The sequence below is a fragment of the Pseudorca crassidens genome, chromosome X, assembly GCF_039906515.1.
Source record: "Pseudorca crassidens isolate mPseCra1 chromosome X, mPseCra1.hap1, whole genome shotgun sequence".
Lineage (NCBI taxonomy): Eukaryota > Metazoa > Chordata > Mammalia > Artiodactyla > Delphinidae > Pseudorca > Pseudorca crassidens.
This window is the reverse complement of record NC_090317.1, coordinates 86,691,888-86,718,516: the sequence shown is the minus strand read 5'-3', so window position 1 is coordinate 86,718,516 and position 26,629 is coordinate 86,691,888. Positions and strand designations below refer to the sequence as shown.

The window sequence follows — 26,629 nt, the reverse complement described above, 5'->3', positions numbered from 1 at the left end:
GAAATCTACAGCAAAACTCCTAGAAATAATGTGAGCTGAAGACTACAGGATACAAAATAAACATACAGAAATTAATTGTATTTCATTTTTTATTGAAGTAAAATTGACTTAAAATATTATATTAGTTTCAGTTGTACAACATAGTGTTGATATTTTTATATATTACAAAATGATCACTCCAATAAGTCTAGTTACCATCTATCACAATACAAAGTTATTCCAATATTATTGACTATATTCCATATGCTATATACTATGTTCCCATGACTTATTTATTTTATAACTGGAAGTTTGTACCTCTTAATTTCCCTCACCTATTTCACTCATCTCCCCATACCCCTCCCTCTGGCAACCACCTGCTTGTTCTCTATATCTGTGAGTCTGTTTCTAGTTTGTTATATTCAATCACTTATTTTTTAGATTCCACATATAACTGAAATCATACAGTATTTGTCTTTCTCTGCCTGACTTATTTCACTTAGCATAATACCTTCTAGGTTCACCCATGTTGTCGCAAGTGGCAAGATTTAATTCCTATTTTATGATAAAAAAATATTCTACTGCATATATATACCATTTCTTCTTTATCCACTCATCTGTCGATGAAAGCTTAGGTTGCTTCCATATCTTTGCTATTGTAAAAAGTGCTGCAATGAACATAGGGGTGCATATATCTTTTCAAATTAATGTTTTTGTTTTCTTCAGATAAATACTCAGATATGGAATTGCTGGATCATATGGTGGTTCTATTTTTATGTTTTTGGAGGAATCTCTACACTGTTTTCCATAGTGGCTGTACCAATTTACATTCTCACCAACAAGGGTTCCCTTTCCTCCAATCTTCCTACACTATTGGTTGGAATGTAAATTGGTACAACTATTATGGAGAACAGTACGGAGGTTCCTTTAAAAACTAAAAATAGAACTACCATATGATCCAGCAACCCCACTCCTGGGCATATATCCGGAGAAAACCATAATTCAAAAAGATACAGGCAACCCAATGTTCACTGCAGCATTATTTACAATAGCCAAGACATGGAAGCAACCTAAATGTCCATCAACAGAGGAATGTATAAAGATGTGGTACATATATGCAACAAAATATTACTCAGCCATAAAGAAGAATGAAATAATGCCATTTGCAGCAACATGGATGGACCTACAGATTATCATAGTAAGTGAAGTGAATCAGAGAAAGACAAATATCATATGATATCACTTATATGTGGAATTTAAAAAGATGACACAAGGGAATTCCCTGGTGGTCCAGTGGTTAGGATTCAGTGCTTTCACTGCTGGGGCCCAGGTTCATTCCCTGGTCAGGCAACTAAGATCCCACAAGCTGTGCAGTGTAGCCAAGAAAAAAAAAACCAAGGATGACACAAATGAACTGATTTACAAAACAGAAACAGACAAACAGATTCACAGACTTTGAAAACAAACTTATGGTTAACAAAGCAGAAAGGGAAGGGTTGTGGGAGAGGAATAAACTAGGAGGTTGGGATTAAAATATACACACTACTATATGTAAAATTGACAATCAACAGGGACCTATTGAATAGCACAGGGAACTCTACTCAGTATTCTGTAATAACCTATATGGGAAAAGAATCTGAAAAAGAATGGAGATAAGTATATGTATAACTGAACCACTCTGCTGTACACCTGAAACTAACACAACATTTTAAATCAACTATACCCCAATATAAAATAAAAATTAAATTAAATTTTTAGAAAGGGTTCCCTTTCCTCCACACCCTTGCCAATATTTGTTATTTGTTGTCTTTTTGATAATAGCCATTCTGAAAGGTGTGAGGTGATATCTCATTGTGGTTTTGATTTGTATTTCCCTGATGATTAGAGAAGTTGAGCATTTTTTCACATGCCTGTGAAAAGATGGCATCTGTATGTCTTCTTTAGAAAAATGTCTATTCAGAGCCTATGCCCGTGATTTAATTGGGTTGTTTGTTCTTTTGATGTGGAGTTGTATGCATTCTTTGTATATTTTGGATATTAACCCATCGTTGGATATATCATTTGCAAATATCTTTCTCAATTCAGTAGACAGCCTTTTTGTTTTGTTGATAGTTTTATATGCTGTGCACAGAGTTTTTGGTTTGATGTAGTCCCATTTGTTTATTTTTGCTTTAGCTTTCCTTGCATGAGGAGACATATGCCAAAAAATATTGCTAAGACTGATGTCAAAGAGCGTAGGGCCTAGGTTTTCTTCTAGGAGTTTTATGGTTTCAGGTATTACATTTAACTCTTTAATCCACTGCCATGTAGCTATCTAGTTTTCCCAACACCATTTATTGAAGAGGCTGTCTTCTTCCTCATTGAATATTCTTGTCTCCTTTCTCATAGATAAATTGCTGATATAACTATGGGCTCATTTATGGGCTCTCCATTTGGTTCCATTAATCCACATATCTGTTTTCTGTGCCAGTATCATACTATTTTGATTATTGAAGCTTTATAGTATAGTTTGAAATTAGGGACTGTGATGCCTCCTGTTTTGTTCTTCTTTTTAAAAAATTTTACAATGTTGTGTTAGTTTCAGATGTACAGCAAAGTGATTCATGTTTATACATATATACATTATATATATATAACTATTATAATATACTGTATATAATATACTGTATAATATATAACTATATATAACATACATAATATATATAAAAATATGTTCTTTTTCAGATTCTTTTCCCATATAGGTTATTAGAGTACTGAGTAGAGTTCCCTGTGCTACACAGTAGATCCTTGTTGATTATCTGTTTTATATACAGTACTGTGTATATGTTAATCCCAACAACCTAATTTATCCCTTCCACCCAACCTTTCCCCTTTGGTAACCATAAGTTTTTCAAAGTCTGTGAGTCTGTTTCTGTTTTGTAAATAAGTTCATTTGTGCCATTTTTTAAGATTCCACGTATAAGCAGTATCACATATTTGTCTTTCTCTGTCTGATTTACTTCACTTATCTCTAGGTCCATCGATATTGCTGCAAATGGCATTATTTCATCCTTTTTTATGGCTGAGTAATATTCCACACTATGTGTGTGTGTATACATATATATATGTATATATATACCATATCTTCTTTATACATTCCTGTGTTGATGGACATTTAGGTTGCTTCCATGTCTTGGCTATTGTAAATAGTGTTGCTACGACCATTGGGCTACATGTATCTTTTTGAATTAGAGTTTTCATCTTTTCCAGGTATATGCCCAGGAGTGGGATTGCTGGATCATATGGTAGTTCTATTTTTAGTTTATTAAGGAAAAATCTCCATACTGTTCTCCATGTTCTTTTTTAAGATTGTTTTGGCTACTTGGGGTCTTCTGTGTTTCCATATAAATTTTAGAATAGTTTGTTCTAATTCTGTGGAAAATGTCATTGGTATTTTGATAGTGATTGCATTGAATATTTAGATTACCTCGGGTAGTATGATCTTTTTGACAATATTAATTCTATTAATTCTTCCATTCCATGAGCATTGTATATCTTTCTGTTTGTGTCATCTTCAATCTCTTTCATCAAAGTCTTATAATTTTCTGAGTACAGGTGTTTTACCACCTTGATTAGATTTAGCCCCAGGTATTTTAATCTTTTTGATGTGATTGTTTATTGGGAGTTATTGATTACTGATTCAATTTTATTACTGCTAATTGGCCTGTTCATATTTTCTATTTCTTCCTGATTCAGTCTTGAGAGATTGTACATGTCTAGGAATTTATACACTTCTTCTAGGTTGTCCATTTTATTTATTTATTAAAAAATTTATTGTATATTGGAGTGTAGTTGATTAACAATGTTGTGTTAGTTTCCGGTGTACAGCAAAGTGATTCAGTTATACATATACATGTATCTATTTTCTTTTTCAAATTCTTTTCCCATTTAGGTTATTACAGAGTATTGAGCAGAGTTCCCTGTGCTATACAGTAGGTCCTTGTTGGTTATACATTTTAAATATAGCAGTGTGTACATGTCAATCCCAAACTCCCAATCTAACCCTCCCCCGCCAGCCTTCCCCCCTGGTATAGGCTGTCCATTTTATTGGTGCATAATTGTCCATAGGTATCTCTTATGATCTTTTGCATTTCTGTGGTGTTGGCTGTAACCTCTCCTTTTTCATTTCTGATTTTATTGATTTGGGCCTTCTCTTTTTTTCTTGATGAGTCTGGCTAAAGATTTACCAATTTTATCATTTCAAAGAATAAGGTCATAAGTTCATTGATCTTTTCTATTTTTTTTTTTAGTCTCCATGGCATTTATTTCTGTTCTGATCTATATTATTTCTTTCCTTCTATTACCTTTGGGATTTTTTCTCTTCTTTTTCTACTTTCTTTAGGCATAAGGTGACGTTGATTGAGATTTTTCTTGTTTCTTGAGGTTAGCTTGCATCACTATAAATTTCCCTCTTAGAACTGCTTTTGCTGCATCCCACCATAGATTCTGGATCATTGTGTTTCTATTTGCATTTGTCTCCTAGTTTTATTTGATTTCCTCTTGAATTCTTCAGTGACTCATTGGTTGTTTAGTAGCATATTGTTTAGCTTCCATGTGTTTGGGTTTTTTTGCAGGTTTTTTTCCTTGTAGTTGACTTCTAGTTTCATATTGTTGTGGTTGGAAACGATGCTTGATATGACTTCAGTCTTCTTAAATCTACTATGACTTGTTTTGTGGCCCAGCGTGTGATCTATCCTGTAGAATTTTCCATGTGCACTTGAAAAGAATGTGTATTCTGCTACTTTTGGATGGAACTTCTATATACCTACTAAGTCCATTTGGACTAATGTGTCATTTAAGGCCAGTGTTTCATTGATTTTCTATCTGGATGATCTGTCCATTGATGTAAGTGGGGTGTTAAAGTCCCCTAACATTACTGTGTTACTGTCAATTTCTCCCTTTATGGCTGTTAGCATTTGCCTTGTGTATTTAGTTGCTCCTATGTTGGCTGCATACATATTTATAATTTTTATATCTTCTTGGATTGACCCTTTGATCATTATGTAATGTCCTTCTTTGTCTCTAGTTCTGGAGCTAGTGTTGGAAGGCTAATGGGTGGGGCTGGGATCCAGAGGGTCCAGGGCCTGGTGTTCACCCACTAGCAGATGAGGCCGGGTCCTGGGGCTAGTGCCGGCCCACTTGTGGGTGGAACCAGGTCCCAGTGTGTTGGAGTTGATGTTGGCCTGCAGGTGGATGGGGCTGGGTCCTGGTGTGGCTGGGAGCTCAGTACAACAGCCAGCCTACTGGTGGGTGGGTCCATGTAACTGCCCAGCTAGCTGTCTGGCCTGGAATGTCCCAGGACTGGTGCTGATTGGCTGGTGGGTGGGGCCAGGTCCAGGCAAGTAATAAATTAAAGGGAAGGTTCCAACATGGCGCTTACCAGCACCAATATACCTGTGATAGGATGAGCTCCAAGAAATGGCTGCTGGCAGCTTGATGTCCCCATGATGAGTTTCAATTGCCTCCTGTCTCTCTGAGAGGCTCTGCAAATCAGCTCTTGGTTTGACCCAGGCTCCTTTCAAATTACTGCTTCTGTCCTGGGTCTTGGAGTGTGTGAGATTTTGTGCATACCCTTTAAAAGTGGAGCCTCTATTTTTCACAGTTCTCTGGCTCTCCCAAAAGTAAGTTCCACCGGCCTTCAAAGCCAAATGTTCTGGAGTCTTACCTTTCTGGTCAGTACCCAAGGTTGGGGAGCCCAACGTGGGGCTCAGACCTGTTGCTCTTTGGGGAGGACCTCTACAATTGTAATTATCCTTCCATTTGTTGCTCATCCACCCAGGGATGGGTCTTGAATACACTGCAACTCCACCCCTCCTACCTGTCTCATTGTGGTTCCCTATTTATACCTTCAGCTGTAGAATATCCTTTCTTCTAGTCTTCAGGTCATTATCATGGATAGATCCTCCATAATAGTTTCAATTTTGTTGTGCCCATGGGAGGAGGTGAGCTCAGGGTCTTCCTACTCCACCATCTTGGCCCTTGACAATTTTTTTTTGGCCCTTGAAAATGTTGTGGCAGAAGGAACTCCATGGCTAGTGATGAAAGATCAGCCTTTATATGTATTATTTTCCCCTATATGTAAAGCATCATTTCTCTCTGGCTGCTTTCAATAATTTTTCTGTCTTTAGACTGACATGGGCTTAATTTCCAAAATATACAAACAGGTCATACAATTCAATATTGAAAAAACAAACAACCCAATCAAAAAATGGGCAGAAGATCTAAATATACATTTCTCCAGGAAGACATACAGATGGCCAAAAGGCAAATGAAAACATGCTCAGCATCCCTAATTATTAGAGAAATGCAAATCAAAACTGCAATGAGGTATCACCTCATATCAGTCGGAAGGGCCATCATCAAAAAGTCTACAAATAGGGGCTTCCCTGGTGGCGCAGTGGTTGAGAGTACGCCTGCTGATGCAGGGGACACGGGTTCGTGCCTCGGTCCAGGAAGATCCCACATGCCGTGGAGCAGCTGGGCCCTTGAGCCATGGCCGCTGGGCCTGTGCATCCGGAGTCTGTGCTCCGCAACGGGAGAGGCCACAGCAGTGAGAGGCCCGTGTACCGCAAAAAAAAAAAAAAAAAAAAAAAAAAAAGTCTACAAATAATAAATGCTGGAGAGGGTGTGGAGAAAAGAGAACCCTCCTACACTGTTGATGGGAATGTAAATTGGTGCAGCCACCATGGAGAACAGTATTGAGATTCCTTAAAAAACTAAAAATAGAGTTGCCATGTGATCCAGCAATCCCAATCCTCAGCATATATCCGGAAAAGATGAAAACTCCAATTTAAATAGATACATGCACCCCAATGGTCATAGCAGCACTATTTACAATAGCCAAGATACGGAAGCAACTTAAGTATCTACTGACAGATGAGTGGATAAAGTAAATGTGAGATACACACACACACACACACACACAGGAATATTACTCAGCCATAAAAAAAATTTGCAGAATGAAATTCTGCAATTTGCAGCAACATGGATGGACCTAGAGAATATTATGCTTAGTGAAATAAGTCAGACAGAGAAAGACAAATATCATATGATATCACTTACATGTGGAATCTAAAAAATGATGCAAATGAACTTATTTACAAAACAGAAACAGACTCACAGACATAGAAAACAAGTTTATGGCTACCAAAGGGGAAACGGGGGGCATAAATTAGGAGTTTTGGATTAACAGATACACACTGTGGGCATATGTTTCTGCCAAATTTGGGAATATTTATTTAAGTTATTAAATATAAATATTATATATTATTTCTTTGAGTACTTTTGCAGCCTTACCCTCTTTCGCCTCTCCTTCTGAGACTCTGATTGGCACAAATATTAGATCTTTTGTTATAGTTCCACTGATCCCTGTTCATTTTTCAATCTATTTTCTCTTTGTTATTCAGATTAGATAATTTCTATTGTTCTTTCTCCAAGTTCACTGATTATTTTCTCTGTTGTCTCCAATCTGCAGTTTAACCCATCTTTTGTGTATTTTATTTCAGTTATTGTATCTTTTAGTTCTTAATTTCCATTTGTTCTTTTGTATATTATATCTCTTTGTAAGACTTTCTATTTTTAATTTGTATCAAGAATGTTCAGCAAATTCCCTGGCTGTCCAGTGGTTAGGACCTGGTGCTTTCACTGCACAAGCCATACAGCACAGCCCAAAAAAAGAATGTTCAGAATTGTTTGTCAAAGCATTCCTCTCTCATGGCTGCTCTGAAATCCTTATCAGGTAATTCAGTCATTTGTGTTACAGTGATTTGATTTTCTATGGATAACACAAATCTATTGATTTTCTTTCCTCAGTCAGTTTGAGATCTCAGTTTGATATCTTTCTGGTTCTTGGTATGATGAGGGATTTTCAATTCAAACCTTAATATTTCGGGTATTATTTTATGAGACTCTGGATCTCATTTAAATTTTGTGTTTTAGCAGGTCTTTTCTGACACCACTCTGGTGGGTGAAGGAGGATGCTGTCTCGTTACTGCCAAGTGGGAGTAGAAGTCCTAACTCCCAATGTGCCCTTGTCTGACACTTCCACAGCAGGAGCAGGTGGCATACCTTCTTACAGTCTGGCAATGGTAGAAGTCTAGGTTCTTCATTTGGCCTTTGCTGGTAGGGGTAAGAGTGGGCTACAGTTTTTCTCTAGTGTTTGGCTGGAATAGAGTAGTTATTATCTAAAAGATTTCTGTATTACTAGGTTGTTCCTTCTGCGTACTTTGGCTAGAGAGAGCAGGCTTTTCTTGGTCTGCACCTGTTGGTGTTTCTGGGCTGCCAGCTTGTCCTGCACACAGTCTGGGATATATAAGGCACAAAGAAAACCCAGGGAACTCACTACTGCAGCATTCCTTGGATCCCAAGGCCCTTAGGCAATCTGTCACCTTCTGTTCACCTTCTAGAGTATCTTGTGCTTGTTTTATATATAATATCCTGAGCTTTTACTTTTATTTAGCAGGAGGAATAGGAAAAAGTATATCTATTCCATCTTCCCAGAAGCAGAAATCTAGTTGGTTCTTTTGAACATGCTAATTTGACCATATCACTCTGCAGCTTAAAACATCTCAATGGCTCCAATTACCTACAGGATCAAATCCCAAAACAGAAACCTCACTGAGGAGGAGAGACTGTGTCACATACACTTCTACATTCCCAAAGTCCAGCATGGCTCTTATAAGTAATAGTCACTCTGAATGCCTAAGGATTAAAGAATTTGGGCTTAAGTTAGTGCATTTCCCATACAGTATATGTTCTGGTGAATTATACACTTTCTTAAAGACTATTCCATAGCCAAAAGTATGATGTACTTGCATAGACGTTTTTGCCCTGAGTCAAAGCATTGAGAGAACTGTCAAAGCTAGAACCACACATACCTTCTACAGGCAACCGCCGCCGTATGGCCAGGCGTTCCATTTTCCTCTGTGTCTCTGCCAGACTGAAAAGGACCCCATATACATATTGACGAGCTGACCGGAACAGGAGAGCAGCTGGAGGCAGCTCCATGTTACACTCATCCTCAATACATACAGGGATCTTAATCTCACCCTAATGAGAAAATGGTACAGGAGAAAGGAGAAAATGAGTTACCCCAAGGTTTGGAATTGAGCTGAGAAGAAACAGTAATGAACTGTAGCCTCGCTATTAAATTTTCTACTTGTATTTAGACAGAATTTCAGACTAAAAAAAGTTGTAACAAGCCAAACTGACCATAGGCAGCTTAAAAGCTAAATTCCATTTTTAAAGTCTCTGCTATGACTATCTACAGCTGACTAAATGGAGAAAATTCATCTTAGACATTTTGCTGAGGGATAGATTTGTATGGTAAGACTGGAGGAAGGGAATAGCTCTGGAGAAGTAGATGGAGAGGTAAAGAACAAGGGCATAATGTCTCTTCTTAGAGTGTGTCCATCCCTAGACCAGAGTCCACAAACATGGTGCATTATCTTCTTCAAAATCTCACAATTATACTTCTCTTCTAGGCCTCATTTACTGCACAGTCCCATCTTTTGCTGGTCTCACCTCACTAGAGACCCTTGATACAATGAGGGGCCCCAGCACACTTGATCTCCTTTCAGATACAATCATCAGAATTTTCTCTGGTAACTTACAGTCCTAGGAAGTGTGAAGTACAGTGTTAAGAGCAGGGAGGTAGGTGTTGATGTGTTCTCTCACCTTAGTGAGGACATGGTAGATATATGGGTACATAAGACCCCTTCGATGTCTGTGTTCAGCAACCCGCAAGACTTCTGGAGCTACTGGAGGTAAGGGTGGAATGGTGATGTCCATATGGTTCCTCGTAGACATAGACAGCAGAGATGGGATGTGGGGCTCACCATCACCCAGGCTGGCATCTGAAACTCCAGCATCGATAGGCTGTACCCAAGACCCTCTGTCACCATTTGGATCCTCCCATCCAGGCTGCTGCTGAAGTGTTTCTGTGATGTGACTAAAAGGTTTTAAAAGATAGTGTAGAAGAGAGAAGGGGGGTTGATAATGACATTCCAACTCAAGATGCCTGTTCTGATTCCAAGGAATCTTAACAAACCCTTTGGAAGCCAGGATACTGGGTTAGCACTGGACCTGATACCTTTCTTCTCAGTGGCCATCACTATCTTCCTGGCTTCTTTCATCTGATATAAACCAAAGCAATCAAAAGTCATGGGAACTGGGCTTCCCTGGTGGCACAGTGGTTAAGAATCCACCTGCCAATGCAGGGAACACAGGTTCAAGCCCTGGTCCAGGAAGATCCCACATGCCGCGGAGCAACTAAGCCCGTGTGCCACAACTACTGAGCCTGTGCTCTAGAGCCCGCGAGCCACAACTACTGAGCCCATGTGCCACAGCTACTGAAGCCCGTGTGCCTAGAGCCCATGCTCTGCAACAAGAGAAGCCACCGCAATAAGAAGCCCGCTCACTGCAACAAAGAGTAGCCCCCACTCGCCACAACTAGAGAAAGCCCACACGCAGCAACAAAGACCCAACAGAGCCAAAATTTTTTTTAAAAGTCATGGGAACCATTCTGAATCCTCTATACCTTATAAGAGGCCATGTTTAGAGTCTGCTCATGTTCTAAGGAAATAACTACAATTTAAAATCTCAGAAACTTCCCTGGTTGTCCAGTGAGTAAGAGTCCATGCTCCCAATACCGGGGGCCCATATTCAGTCCCTGGTTGGGGAACTAGATCCCGCATGCATGCTGCAACTAAGAGCCTGCATGCCGCAACTAAGGAGCTCGCATGCCGCAACTAAGGAGCTCGCATGCCGCGACTAAGACCCAGTGCAGCCAAAATAAATGAATGAATAAATAAATATAAAAGCAAACAAACAAAAACCCAAAAAACCCTCAAATCAGCTCTGTCTCCCAGGAATAATCTGCTTGGAGTAATAATCTAAGAACAAATGAGCTTATATAAAATCTCACTGTTTTAATCCTCAGAACCCTGTCTTAGTTACCAAGCAATACAACTGCATACTCAACTGTTCCAATACCTCAACTCTATAAAGTCTTTCAAGTTTTTTTTCCATTCAACCTACTCCCCTTCACAAATTTAGAGATGATAGACATGATACATAGCACACCCCTACCAGGGCTTCCCTAACCAGCTGCTATGCTGCCTTCTACCTCAGTGGCCTGGGTATCTGAAAATTACCACTTGTACAGGGTCCAGATGAGCATGAAGTAGCCAAGCATAGAGAGAATTTTCCTACTTCACTTAAGAGCAAAGAGTCACAGAGAAAAGCCAGGAACATACACTTTCCCACATTCCCTACCTAGGTTACCACAAAAGAATACAGATGCTTCAGAATTCTGTTCCCTGGGGTGCCTGTACAGATACTTACTCAGAGCTGGCTCCATTTGGCTCATCAGCATCAGAGGAAGAGGAGTGGGAAGAGTCTGGTCCCAAAGGAGGTGAGGCTTTGGAAGTCAGGTAATTGGGAAACTGGGATGCAGAGGAATCATAAGAGACAGCCCAACTGGCAAAGGGGCTGTCCTGCAGCATGGGATCCTCAGAAAAAGCATGGGATTCCCCCAAAGCATGGGGGGAGAAGAGAAGAGAGGAGTTGGGTCCCACTGGGAATGGTGGTGGATATTTCATTTTCTGGGGCACGTGGTGAGAAAACTAAAGGACAAAACAGACAGAAAAGCTCTTTATTTAACATTTTACCAGGCTCCAAGATGGTTTCCCCAGAAGTTGTGACATAGTGGATGATGCCAGTAGCTGGAACTGTTTGGATACAAAGAACCTACTGAGAATAACAAGAAATAATTCTAACAGTGATGTATGGACAGAATCCTCCAAAGGCAGGACAATGGACAAATCTATGTCTCCTAGAACCATTCTTCCAACATTATCTAATTTACCTTCACAGTGCCCTAGTGGTTACTGATTTGGATGTTTTCTTTACAGAGTCTGCCAGCCTCAAGTTGAGAACATGACATTCTGATAGTACTGACATTCTGATAATACTGAATCACCCTAACTCCTTAACTCAGATTATAAAAATCGGGAAGCAACCCAAGTCTAATGCTATCAAATGGTGTCAAGCTTCTTAAAAGATATTTACCATTGGCTTTCCAGCAGAGATAGTGCCCATTTGATTTCGTGGAATGGGAGGATTTCCAAGTCGATTATTCCGAAAACCTGAAGCAAAGAGAAAGGGCTATCCTTTAGTCAATCCTAATAACTGTACCCTGTTATATTCTGCTAATCTCAAAACACCTGAGAAATTATTATTAATAAATAAGTTAACAATTTATTGAAGAGCTACTATGTGCCATGCCAAGAACCTTACATAAATTATTTCTTCTGATAACAACCCTATTAAGGAGGTATCCTGAGCCACATTTCATACAGATGTGACTTGCAAAGATCACACAGCTAGTACATAGCAGAGGTAGAATTCAAACTCAGGCCTGATCCCACAGACAGGGCAATTTTACATATACCAGGCCACAACGGAGATTAGCACCAGAAGAAGCCCAAGCTAAGGAAATAGCATTGGATCCCATCTATAAATTCAGGAAATGAGGGCCCTGTTTCATGTCATCTCTCTTATTACATGGAAATCAAAAGGATGTCTATCAAATAGGAATGACTTCTAGAAGAGTGCAATACAAATAAGTGATTCCACTCTGTCCCAGGAGTTCCTGAGGGACTAACTCAGTTTCCTCTATAGACAGAGCAGCTCGGGGTCAAATGGAAGCCTTACCTAGAAAGGAGGAGGGACCCACTGGCAGCGAAGAGAGTTTGGTTGTGACTGAATAGTACTCAACTGCTTTCTTGAATCGTTCTATTTTATCTTCTGTCCTGGACTGGATGTTGGAACATCAAATGTTCAGAAGAAGAAATAACATGAGAGTGTCTTTGTCATGCAATTTATAATTTGAGAGTCAAAACAGTAGCAGAAATCAAATGTTTAAAGAAACCCAAGGGAGCAATTTTTCATGCTGCAGAAAAGTTTAGGTAGGGAGAGAGCATTATAGAACATAAAAGATGGAATACTTAAAAAAATTAAGTTTAAAAATAAATAAATAAAGTTTACTTACATTTTGTGCTATTCTAAAATGGTCACATGATCATTAGAAAAAATACATAAAGATAGGAGAAAAAAACTACACAGTACCATCACCCAAAGATATTTTGGTGTGCTTCCTTCCACTATTTTTTTTTTTTTTTGGCTGTGTTGGGTCTTCATTGCTGCGTGCAGGCTTTCTCTAGTTGCAGCGAGCAGGGGCTACTCTTTGTTGCAGTGAGCAGGCTTCTCATTGCAGTGGCTTCTCTTGTGCAGAGCTCAGGCTGTAGGAGCACGGGTTTCAGTAGTTGTGGCATGCGGACTCAGTAGTTGTGGCTCTCTGGCTCTAGAGTGCAGGCTCAGTAGTTGTGGTGCGCGGGCTTACTTGCTCCGCAACATGTGGGATCTTCCTGGACCAGGGCTCGAACCCGTGTCCCCTGCATTGGCAGGCGGATTCTTAACGACTGCACCACCAGGGAAGCCCTCCACTAAGTTTTAAAATACATTTTTTTGTTGAAGTATGGCTAGTCTATTTTAATACACATATTTTTTCTATAGTTGATACCGTACTCTGTGTACAATTTCGTATCTTGCTTTCATTACACTACAAGATAATTTTGAATGGCTGAATATTTTATCATTATACATATATCATAAATTATTTAACTACTTCTCTAATACCTGACATTTAGGTTATTTCTCACATTTGGCTATTATAACTTACACAGAAAAGAACATATATGCACGTATAAGTTTTTCTGGATTTCAGATTATGTCCATATGAAAATGTCCCCAAAGTGGAATTATTGGTTCAAAAGGTATGAATATTACAACCAGAACCTCTTAAACATATACAAAATCCACAATGTGAAATCACTATATATCCACCAGAATGGCTAAAATTAAAGACTATAAATATCTAGCACTGGCAAGGATATAGAGTGACTGGAATCCCAATACACTGCTTGTAAGAATGTATATTGGTAGAGTTGAGAAAACAGTCTGGCAGTTTCTTATAATGTTAAACATATATTTGCCATATGGTACAGCAATCCTACTCCTAAGTATTTATCCAGGAGAAATGAGTACACATGTCCACCAAAAAATATGAACAAGAATACTAACAACAGCTTTATTTAATAGCTCCAAACTGGAAATAACTCAAATGTATATCAACAGAAGAGTGGATAAGTTATGGCATATTCATATGATAAAAAACTGTGCAGTAATAAAGAACAAAGGACTGATATATGCAACAACATGGACTAATCTCAGACATAATAATGAATGAAAGAAGAGACACACAAAAGAGTAAATATAAAGTTCAAGTAGAAGCGAAACTTATCTATGGTGATAGAAAATACCGTTTACCTCTGCGGGGTTGGGGCTGATTGAGAAGGGGCTTTTCCTTATTAAGCTTTTTCCAATGTAATTTTCAAATCCTCTTGAATATAACTTATGACCTTCATAATATTTCATCAAATAGAATATAAGATTAAAGTCATTTCTAATTTCTCATTATAAATAATGCTCTGATGAGCATATTTTTACATAATTTTCTTGGGTTATTTCATAGGGCATATTCTTAGAAGTGGAATTACTAGGTCAAAGGATATGGTCATTTTCATAGACTCTTGACACATGATACTAAATCTCTTTCCAAAGCAGATGTCTCAAGTTATACTCTCATCATCAGTGCATGAGAGTGCCCAATTCACCCTATAGCCTCAGTGTTGAATATTTTCTACAAAAAATCATCTCCTAACTATAACACTTATTTTTTATAGGAAAATTAAAAGATATAATAAAAAAGAAAAATTTAAACAGTTATAATCTTATCTCTCAGAGTTTGTAATTGTTAACACTCTAAGATCTACACAGCATTCCAGATCTCTTTACTTGCCTGCATGCAGGCACACAAATACAGATATCAAGATCTCCAGGTCCTCCAGCCTCACTTAGAAACAAAATATCACTCTCCTTTTTCAAAAATTGGACATAATTGTTTGAAAAAGGGTTTCAAATCTAAAGAATGTTTGCAAATTACTGACTTACAGAATGACATGTAAATAACATTCCATTGCATCAAGGTTCCATTATTTATATATTCATTATTATTTCCCTATTATATTTAATAACACATAATAATAACTAAAAACAATCTCCTAAGACATACAAGCCATATACAGAATCTTCCTTAATATCTCTACCTCTGTACCCACTCCCCTCCCCAAAAGTGACCACTGTTACCAGTTTGGTATATGTCCTGTCATAACTTTTGCTGTGTTTATACGCACACATATATATGTACACCAGTATGGTTTTGCTTTTTTCACATAAGTGGAATCTTATCATATTGTTTTTCAAATTGCTTTTTGCACTTAACAGTATGTCTTATAAACTATTATATGTCAGTGAGTATAGATCTATGGCCCAATACACTGAAATACTGAATTATGTGTACTTCCCTCAGTGTACCACTCTGTTCTGTGCCCTGAAAGGCAAACATTTACTCTTCCTTAAAGAGGCACCAATTCTATGAAATCTCTCCTTCTGTGAAAACTTTACTGTGTTTTTTTTCTTTGTTGTACTTATTTATTTGCTTCTACCTCCCCATTTAACCTCAAGTTCTCTGAGGACAAAGAATGGTTTATTCACATTTATATCCTACTGTCTAACATGGGACCTTATCTACAGAAGTTCATTCAGTATTTTATATATGATCATATTTAATTAAGTCCTGCCCTTTTCTTTTAAAGATCCACAGAGGCCAGAAGTAGCAGAGTAGAACCCCATACTTTGACACTATTACCTAGCAGTTTTTGTATGTTTGTTAAAAGAGCTCTCATAATTCTATAACTGTTAAAAATGTTTGTGAAAATTATACAACAAAGAAAAATGGCTTAAAACATAATGTTAAGTGAAAAAAGCAGGCTAAAAATGACTACACTGAGATGACTACCACATCAAAACATACATATAAAGAGGACTAGGAAATACTGTGAAACATTTAGGGTGGAATTAGAAGCAAAGTCTCTATTAAAAAATTTTGTTTTGTTTTGTTTAGTGAAAAGTGGATTCTTGTTATTAAGAATAGTCATTATCCAAGTTCCAAAACTCATGAAGCTACAAAGGGAAGCAAAAGCTATAACATTAAAAATATTCACCACTCAATTGAGCACTTACAAAACTTTTCCTACATTTATATACAATGGAATATTATTCAGTCTTAAAAGAGAAGGAAATTCTGATACATGCTACAACATGGAAGAACCTTGAGGACATTATGCTAAGTGAAATAAGCCTGTTGCAAAAATATATATTGTATAATTCCACTTATATGAAGTATGTAAAGTAGTCAAAATCAGAGGCCAAAAGCAGAATGGTGGTTGCCAGGGGCTGGGAGGAAGGAGAGAATGGGGAGTTATCATTTAATGGGTACAGTTTCAGTTTTACAAGATAAAAAGAGTTATGGGGATGAATGATGGTGATGGTTGCACAATATTATGAATGTAATTAATACCACTCAACTGTATATTTATAATGGTTAAGATGGTAAATTTTACGTGTATTTTACCACAATAAAAAATTGGAAGGAAAATTTATTCTCCATCTAAACAGTATCCCCTACTTAACACTAGGATCTCTCCCTACCCAACATGTCAATTTCTCTTTTTGTGAGTCACTCTCTTCCTAATCATCTCATGAAAACAGCTGAGAGTGCAATGCAAAGTAACAAAGTGAATGAGCAAATCTGTCATAAAGGTCAGGACTTCCTATAGTCAAGGGACATGATAGAGGACTGCTCACATCATAGTAGAAGCCACAGACCAATGAGGATCTGTTGCAGTTAGTGTTCATCAGTGGTGGAAGAGAGAATTATGAAAGATGATGGCAGGCAAGACACTTGAAAAGAGAATGATTTGAATATCAACAGAATGTAAGCCTTTTGGGAAAATAAAGCCCAAGTATACTTTTTATAAAAAAAAACCACAAAACACTCTTTATGATTGTGCCAGAAAGTTAAATGTGAACTAGTGGGTGTTAGACAGGGCTATCACAAAATTTTGTTAGGAAAACTTATGCCCCCAAAATCAAACACTGATTTCATTTTTTATTCATTTAAAAACATCTATAGAGAGGTTTCCATTCTGGATAAGATGGGGTAAGTACCCTCCAATTTGTTCCCACTGAAGGTAGTTACAGAAACCAGGAGCCACTATTTGAAGACTCTGGGAAGAAGACCAGAATTTGAAGTACCACCAAACCAAGGGTGATTTTAGCATTTCTTTTTTCTCCAATGTCCCCTGGTGTGGACACAATGCAGCCTGAAATCTGGAAGCGTCCACTGATGTGGAGAGAGCTCCAGGAGAAACCCTAGTCCAGTTCTGGCTTGAAGAGTGGGAAAAGGGTCTCTGAAAACTCAAGAAAATGTATGGAAATACCCCCATTTTTCTTTTCCTTTTTTCTGTTCTCATGTGTGCCAGCCTGAAGCAAACCTGTGGTGGCAGCAGTGGCAATAGGGGAATAGCGGGAAGCTCAATCTCTGAATGAGGAAACTTCCTCTCTGATCAGAGAAGCAGTGGTCTCAGTAGGGTGGAGTGAGCCTTCAATGCTTTTTCTCTGTCCTCCTGCTGCTTGGCCCTAGATGCTGAAAAAGGGTGGCCCGATGAACTGGGAAGTACTGAAGGGATTGCAAAGAGGGAGCAGCACATGTGTGGATCTGACACTTAAAACAGCAGACCACAGACTCTGAGAACTGAACAGATAAACCACTGCCCAAGTCCCAGACTGGCAACTGGGTGGCGTTCATGGGACTGATCCAAATAGGTTTGCAAAGGCTTTGAAAACTGCACTGACATTGAAACCAAGGCCCACAGTAGGATGGTGAGAACTTGTGGTCTGAACTTAAATGGGTCAATTGCCTCTTAAAACAAAACTGTCAACATTCCCGACTATATTGAAATAAGACTAGGAACCTCAAAACGTAATATTCAAAATGTCCAATCCAAATTTACTTGGCCTGGGCATAACCAGGAAAATCTTAAATTGCATGGAAATAATCAATATATGCCTACACTGAGATGACACACACGTTGAACTTATCTGACAAAGACATTATGCAGCTTTATAAAAATGCTTGAAGGTAGGAGAAACACTTTTGAAACAGAAAGATAGATAATCTCAGCAAAAATAAGTAGACCTTAGGACCTTTCTCCTAGATCACACTTTTTCTCTATTCACTTTAATTCTCAACTCTACTTTAAAAAAATATATACGTAGTAGGTGATATTTAGCAGACATAAAATCAAAATCAATTCGACCTAAATGTCAGGACGCTGAAAAAGACTGTCATTCCACTGTTTAAATTCTGTAATTGCTAAGAACAAAATTTTGCTTGTGTTTATCCTCACTGCTTCTCTTTTACCCAGAGAAAAACATTCTTTGAGTAGGTTTAAAATAAGAATAAATAATTTAAAACTAAAAAAACATAAGAAAATCTCAGCAAAGAAAGATAATATATAAAGAAGAGCCAAATGAAAAGAAACGAAATTGAGTTATTTGTAGTGAGGTGGATGGACCTAGAGTCTGTCATACAGAGTGAAGTAAATCAGAAAGAGAAAAACAAATACCGTATGCTAACACATATATATGGAATCTAAAAAACAAAATATGTCATGAAGAACCTAGGGGTAAGACGGGAATAAAGACACAGACCTACTAGAGAATGGACTTGAGGATATGGGGAGGGGGAAGGGTAAGCTGTGACAAAGTGAGAGAGTGGCATGGACATATATACACTACCAAATGTAAAATAGATAGCTAGTGGGAAACAGCCGCATAGCACAGGGAGAACAGCTCGGTGCTTTGTGACCACCTAGAGGGGTGGGATAGGGAGGGTTGGAGGGAGGGAGATGCAAGAGGGAAGCGATATGGGAACATATGTATATGTATAGCTGATTCACTTTGTTATAAAGCAGAAACTAACACACCATTGTAAAGCAATTATACTCCAATAAAGATGTTAAAAAAAAAAAAGAAGAACCAAACGGAAACTTTAGAATTTAAAATACAATACTCGTACTGTATAACACAGGGAACTCTGCTCAATGTTATGTAACAACCTAAATGGGAAAAGAATTTGAAAAAGAATAGCTACATGTATATGTATAACTGAATCACTTTACTGTACACCTGAAACTAATGCAACATTGTTAGTCACCTCTACTCCAATATAAAATAAAGAGTTAAAAAAATAAAAATAAAAAAACTATACTCCACTATAAAATAAAAATTAAAACACAAAACAAAAAGAAACAAACTCAGGGACTTCCGTGGTGGTCCAGTGGTTAAGGGGACATGAGTTCAATCCCTGTTGGGGAACTAAGATCCCACACATGCTGTGGGGCAGCTAAGCCCACGCGCTGCAACTACTGAGCCCACACACCACAACTAGAGAGAAGCCCGCACACCACAACTAAGACCCAACACAGCCAAAAATAAAATAAATAATTTTTTTAAAAAAATAAATAACCTGAAAAAAAATACAATAGTCAGAATTAAAAAAAAAAAACCTCATTGGATGGGTTCTACAGCAGAAAAGAGATGACCAACTTCAATAAGTGGTGCTGGGAAAACTGGACAGCTACATGTAAAAGAATGAAGTTAGAACACTCCCTAACACCATACACAAAAATAAACTCAAAATGGATTAAAGACCTAAATGTAAGATAGGATACTAAAAAACTCTTAGAGGAAAACACAGGCAGAACACTCTCTGACATAAATTGCAGCCATCTTTTTTGATCCACCTCCTGAAGTAATGAAAATAAAAACCAAAATGGGACCTAATGAAACTTCAAAGCTTTTGCACAGCAAAGGAAACCATAAACAAAACAAAAAACAACCCACAGAATGGGAGAAAATATTTGCAAAAGAAGCGACCAACAAGGGATTAATCTCCAAAGTATACTGTGTTGGCAAAAAGTTCACTCAGGTTTTTCTGTAAGATGTTACAGAAAAACCCGAGCAAACTTTTTGCCAACCCAATACAAGCAGCACATGCAGCTCAATATCAGAAAACAAACAACCCAGTCAAAAAATGGGTGGAAGATCTAAATAGACATTTCTCCAAAGAAGACATACAGATGGCCAAAAAGCACGTTAAAAAATGCTCAACATCACTAATTATCAGAGAAATGCAAATCAAAACTACAATGAGGTATCACCTCACACTGGTCAGAATGGTCATCATCAAAAAATCTACAAATAATAAATGCTGGAGAGGGTGTGGAGGAAAAGGAACCCTCCTACACTGTTGGTGGGGATGTAAATTGGTACAACCATTATGGAGAACAGTATGGAGGTTCCTTAAAAAACTAAAAATAGAACTACCATATGATCCAGTAATCCCACTCCTGGGCATATATCCAGAGAAAACCATAATTCAAAAAGATACATGCACCCCAATGTTCACTGCAGCACTATTTACAATAGCTAAGACATGAAAGCAACCTAAATGTCCATCGGCAGAGGAATGGATAAAGAAGATGTGGTACATGTATTCAATGGAATATTACTCAGCCATAAAAAAGAATGAAATAATGCCATTTGCAGCAACATGGATGGACCTAGAGATTATCATACTAAGTGAAGTAAGACAGAGAAAGACAAATATCATATGATATTGTTTACATGTGGAATCAAAAAAAATGGTACAAATGAACTTATTTAAAAAACAGAAACCAAGTCACAGATGTAGAAAAACTTATTGTTACCAAAGGTGAAAGGTAGGGAGGGATAAATTAGGAGATTGGGACTGACATATACACACTAATATATATAAAATAGAAAACTAATAAGGACCTACTGTATAGCACAGGGAACTCTACTCAATACTCTGTAATGGTTTATATGGGAAAAGAATCTAAAAAAGTGTGGATATATGTATATGTATTACTGATTCAGTTTGCTGTACACCTGAAACTAACACAACATTGTAAAGCAACTATACTCCAATAAAAAAAAAATTTAAAGAAAAAGAAAAGAGATGGCCAAGGAAAGAATCAACAAAGTTAATGATGAATCCATAGAAATTATCCAGTGTGAAAAACAGAGAGGAAAATAATTTTTTAAAAAACAGAGTCTCAAGTATCTATGGGGTAATAACAAAAGGTTATTGTAATAACAAAAGGTTATTGCCATTGGGGTAATACTATGGGGTACTATGGGTAATTACTATGGGGTAATAACAAAAGGTTATTGCCATTGTAGTCACAGGAGGAAAGGAGAATGTGGAACAGAAAATCTGTTTGAATAATAATAGCTGAAAACTTCTCAAATTTAGTGAAAGATATACTTAGAAATTAAAGATGCTCAGCAAACCCTAAACAAGATAAATTCAAAGAAATCCATGCCTGATACATCACTGGAAAATTCTACCAAACAATTAAAGAAGAAAAACACCAATTCTACACAATCTCTTCCAAAAAATGGAAGAGGAAGGAATACTTGCCAATACATTTTATGAGTCCTGCATTACCCTGATATCAAAATCAAACAAAGAAAACACACACACATAAAAACTACAGTCCAATATTCCTCATGAAAATACATATAAAAATACTCAATGAAATACTAGTAATTTATATCCAACAATGTAAAAAAAGAATAAAACATTTTTGCCATATCTTGGGAATGCAAGGATGGTTCAATATTCAAAAATCAATGGACTAAAGAAGAAAAAGCACATGATCCTATCAATAGACATACAAAAATACATTTGACAAAATACAGCATCCATTAATGATAAGAACTTTCAGTAAACTAGGAATAGAAGAGATCTTCCTCAACCTAATAACATGCATCTACAAAACCTATCATTATACTTAATGCTGACTGAATGCTTTCCCCAAATATCAGGAACAAGACAAGGATATCCTCTCTCAGTAGCCCTATTCAACACTGTTTAGAAATCCTAGATAGTGCAGTAAGTCAAGGAAAAAAAAGGGCATACAGACTGGAAAAGAAAATACTAAAATTGTCCCTATTCACTGACAACATGATCACCTATACAGAAAATACCAAGAAACCTACCAAAAAGCTCCTAGTGAGTTTAGAAAGGTTTCAGCATACAAGGTCAACAAACAAAAATCAATCATATTTCTATATACTAGCAACAAACAATTAGAAACTGAAATAAACAAAACAATATCCTTTATAATAGGTGCCTGCAATATGAAATACTTAAGTATAAATATAAAACAATGTATAAGACATAAGCTGAAAACTATAAAGCACTGATGAACTAAATCAAAGACAAATAAATAAATGCAGAGGTATATCATATTCATGGATTTGAAGACTCACCAAATTCATGTATATATTTAAAGGAATTCCAATTAAAACCCACCAGGATTTTTTGTAGATATAGACAATATTATTCTAAAATGTATATGGAAAGAAAAATGAACTTAAATAGACAAAATAATTTTGAAAAAGAAGAATAAAATTAGAGGAATCACCACCCAATCTTAAGTCTTACCATAGAGCTACAGGATTCAAAACAGTGTGCTATTTCAAAAGAGATAGATACATAGGACAACTGAAAAGAATACAGTCCAGAAATACATCCACACAAATACAGACAACTGATTTTTGACAAAGGCAATTCAATGGAGAAAGAAGAGTCTTTTCACCAAACTTTGTTGAAACAATTGAACATTCATATGCAAAAACAAAACAAAACACCTCACACTTCTAAAAATATGAACTCAAAATGGATGATTTGTTCTAAATGTAAAATGTAAAACTATATAATTCTTAGAAGAAAACAGGACAATATTATTGTGCCTGCAGTTAGGCAAAGAGTTCTTAGACATGACACCAAAAGCATGATCCATAAAAGATAAATTAATAAAAATTGAAAACTTTTGCTTTGCAAAAGACACTGTTAAAAGAATGTAAAGACAAACTACAGACTGGGGGAAAATATTTGCAAACCAGATATCTGACAAAGGTCTAGTATGCAGAATATATAAAGAACTCTCGAAACTCAACAGTGAGTAATCAAACAACCAAGGTAAAAAATGGGCAAAAGACTGTTCATGAACAGACCATTCACCAGAAAGGATATATGGATGGTAAATAAGCACAAGAAAAAAAATGTTCGTCATTAGTCATTTGAGAAATGCAAATTAAAATTATGATGAACTACCACTACATAGCTGTTAGAATGACTAATAGTAACAATAACAATACCAACAATAGCAAGTGCTGGTAAGGAATGGAATAGCCACTCTGGAAAACGGTTTGGCAGAGTCTTATGAAGTTACAGTTAAACATATACTTACCATACGACCCAGAAATCCCATTGCTAGGTATTTACAGTAGGGAAATGAAAACTTATGTTCATACAAAAACCTGTACAGAAATGTTTATAGAAGCTCTATTCAAACCACCAAAAATTGGAAACAACTCAAATATCCTCTAAGGGTGAATGCATAAACAAACTGTGGTATAGCCACACAATGTATACTACTTGGCAATAAAAAGGAATGAATTATCCATACACGCAACATGCAACAATTTAGAACAATCTCAAAGGCGTTATGTTGAATGCAAAATGCCATTCTCAAAAGATTACATACTCTATGATTTCGTTTACATGCTATTCTCTAAGATATAACTATGACAGAGAATAGACTGGTAGTTTCCATGGATTAGGGATGAGTTTGGATGTGACTGCAAAGGGAAAGCATGAGAAATTTTGGGGGTGGTTCAACTGTTCTGATCCTGATTGTGATGTTGGCTACATAAATCTATACATGTGTTAAAAATTTGTGTACCTACCTACACACAGATGCAAAAGTGAGTTTTATTGTATGTTAATTTAAAAAATAAAACTGAAAAACCCAGAGTGTAAATATAGATGAAATTTAAAAAAATAAAACTAACTTATTTTCCTAACTTTTAGTTTCATTTCACAAGACAAAATCCCAGTTGAGCCCCTTTTTCACTATTAACGATGAAACATTGATTCTTGTTTTAAATGGACCTACTTAAGTAGTCTTTTTCAGTATCCATTATCCTTCAATAAGCAAGACCTCCTTCACATTGAAATATACACTGAAACAAAAAAAGAAAAAAGGGAAGGATATATGCCAGAGTGATAACTATAGCAAGTTGTTTCTGGTTAATGAGATCATAAGTGACATTTTCTAAATCTTCTAGGATGAGCTTATATAACTTTAATAATCAGTGGAAAAAAGGTAAAGAATCCTTTAAATCCAGGCCTAGTGATGTTTTCTAAAAGAAACTTTGAGGCTCCAGTCTATAAGCAGAGAGAAGATAAGCAGCTAGGAGGAGAGGAGGTAGGCAACACAAAAAAGATCAGATCTGTTGGTGGTATTTGTGAAGGTAAGAAAACTGGCCATTTTTAGGAAGGGAGAGGCTAGCTCACCTGAGACTGTTTGAAAACATCCTTCCCAACCACATCCAGGTTTGAGGGGTCTTTGATGGAACTAACATACTCAGAAACAGCCTTGATTACCACATCACAGGGAGGAAGAACCAGCTGATGAGCTCTGACCTAGAAGAAGGAAGATAAGCCAGGCACACTGATATCAAAGATGGGTCACTAAGAAAAAGGGTGAGACAGGGGTGAGATACAGAATTCAAATTCAGTTAATTCACTGAGAGACAGTTAAAATCTTTTTAGTCTTCCCTCTAATTTTCAGTACAGAACACTTGGAACCAAGATTGAAAAGTATAAAGAAAGACAAAACCATAGCAGCAATTATCCCACTACAAAGATAACCACTGTTTTATGACACTGCCATAATTAATCAGTTTTCTTTCATGATACATTTTGGCCGCCTCCAAATTTTTGCTATTAAAGGTAATGTTGTAATGTGTGGACCATGTTTGGATCCTGATTTGAACTAACCACAAAAAGGCCTTTGTGAGACAATCAGGAAAATCTAAAAATGGACTAGTTATTAAGATGATACCAAGAAATTATCATTAATTTTGTTAGGAGTAATAATGGCATTGTGCTTATGTAAGAAAATATCCATATGTTTTAGAGATGCATATCAAAGAACGTGAGAGTGAAATGACTTAAGGTCTGGCATTTGTTTTAAAATACATTAGCAACAGCAACAACAACAAAATAACCCAGCAAGTGTGGCCACATCTTAATAACTGTTGGATCTGGAAGATGTTTTAGTGATGGTTGACTATATTATTATATTATTTTTTCTACTTTTGTGATGCTTGAAATTTTTTTAAATAAGGGTTTTTTAAATGCTGTGATGAAATGTAGGTATGATTTGTTGTCCATCTTCCAATTATTTAATTACAAGCTTCCTAGAATGGTAATTACTGAGTAAAAGGCTATAAACTTCTTTAAGGCTTTTTATATAAATTATTTAGCCAAATAATCATTCCTTCCTTCAACAAATATTTACTGCCTACTGTGTGCCAGGCACTGTCCTAGGCATCAGGGATACAGCAGTGAACAAGATAGACAAAACTCCCTGCCCTCAAGGGAGCTTAAATTCTAGTGTAGGTGTGTTGGGATGGGGTAAGGGGAGTCAAACAAACAGAATAAGTAAAACGTATAGTGTGCTAGATGTAGATAAGTGCTATGGAGAAAATCTCAGCAGAGAAGGGGGTAGGGAATGCAACTGTGTGTGGGGCAGGGCATGTAATTTTAAACAGGGTGTCAGGAAAGGTCACTCTGAGAAAAGAACATTTGAGAGAACCTATAGGAGTGAGGAAATATCTATGTGGGAGGAAAATGCATTCCAAGCAGAGGGAATGGTGAGTGCAAAGGTTCTATGAGCAAAAGAAAAGGCAAGATGAGATCAGAGCTGTACCAGAGGGCCAGACAGTACAGGGCTTTGTAGGCCATGGTAAAGATTAGGTGAGTGACATAAAGAGCCATTGGAGAATTTTGAAAAGAGAAGTGACATGATTGGAGTCAGGTTTTAAAATGACTCTGGCTGTTGTATTAGGAATAGATTTGGGGCCAGGGGGCGGAGCAAGAAAGAGTGCAAGAGAAGAGCAACAGTTAGTAAAGTGTTATAATAATCCAGGCAAGAATGGTGGCTTGACCAAGGTAGTAGCTGTGAAAATGGTGAGAAGTGGATATATTCTGAAGGAAGAACTGATGGTATTTGCTGACAAGAGGAGATATGGAGCATGAGAAAGAGAGAAGTCAAGGATGACTCCAAGGCTTTTAGGCTGAGCAACTGGAAGGATAAGGTTGCCATTAATGAAAATTAGTGAAGGCTGTGGAAGGAAGAGGTTTAGAGGAAAGATCAGGAGTTTCCATTTGGACATGTTTCTTTGAGATATTTAGTAGGCCATTAGATATTAGAAGCTGGAGTTCAAAGGGGAGGTCAAAGCTGGAGACATACATTTAGGACTCATCAATGGACAGATGGTATTTAAAGTCACGAGACTAGATGAGATCAATCACCAAGGCAGCACGTGTGGATAGAAAAGAGAAGGGACTGAGGATAGAACTCTGGGACACTCCAAAGTTAAGGAATAGACAAGACAAGGAAGCAGCAAAGGAGACAGAAGC

The 26,629-nt window shown here is 37.2% G+C and overlaps 1 protein-coding gene across 9 annotated transcripts in view; it reads right to left on the bottom strand.

Moving 5' to 3' along the window:
• The window catches only part of FAM120C (family with sequence similarity 120 member C), a 138,650-nt gene that overhangs the window by 80,531 nt on the left and 31,490 nt on the right, over positions 1-26,629 (bottom strand). For 6 of the 9 annotated variants that reach the window (XM_067722539.1, XM_067722543.1, XM_067722542.1 and 3 more), the window contains exons 4-9: positions 24,497-24,625; positions 12,733-12,835; positions 12,088-12,164; positions 11,362-11,642; positions 9,694-9,967; positions 8,895-9,066 (exon numbers count right to left, since the gene is read on the bottom strand). In XM_067722539.1, coding sequence (XP_067578640.1) covers positions 8,895-9,066; positions 9,694-9,967; positions 11,362-11,642; positions 12,088-12,164; positions 12,733-12,835; positions 24,497-24,625 — 1,036 coding nt within the window. The other 3 variants (XM_067722546.1, XM_067722548.1, XM_067722547.1) reach the window with 3 other exon arrangements.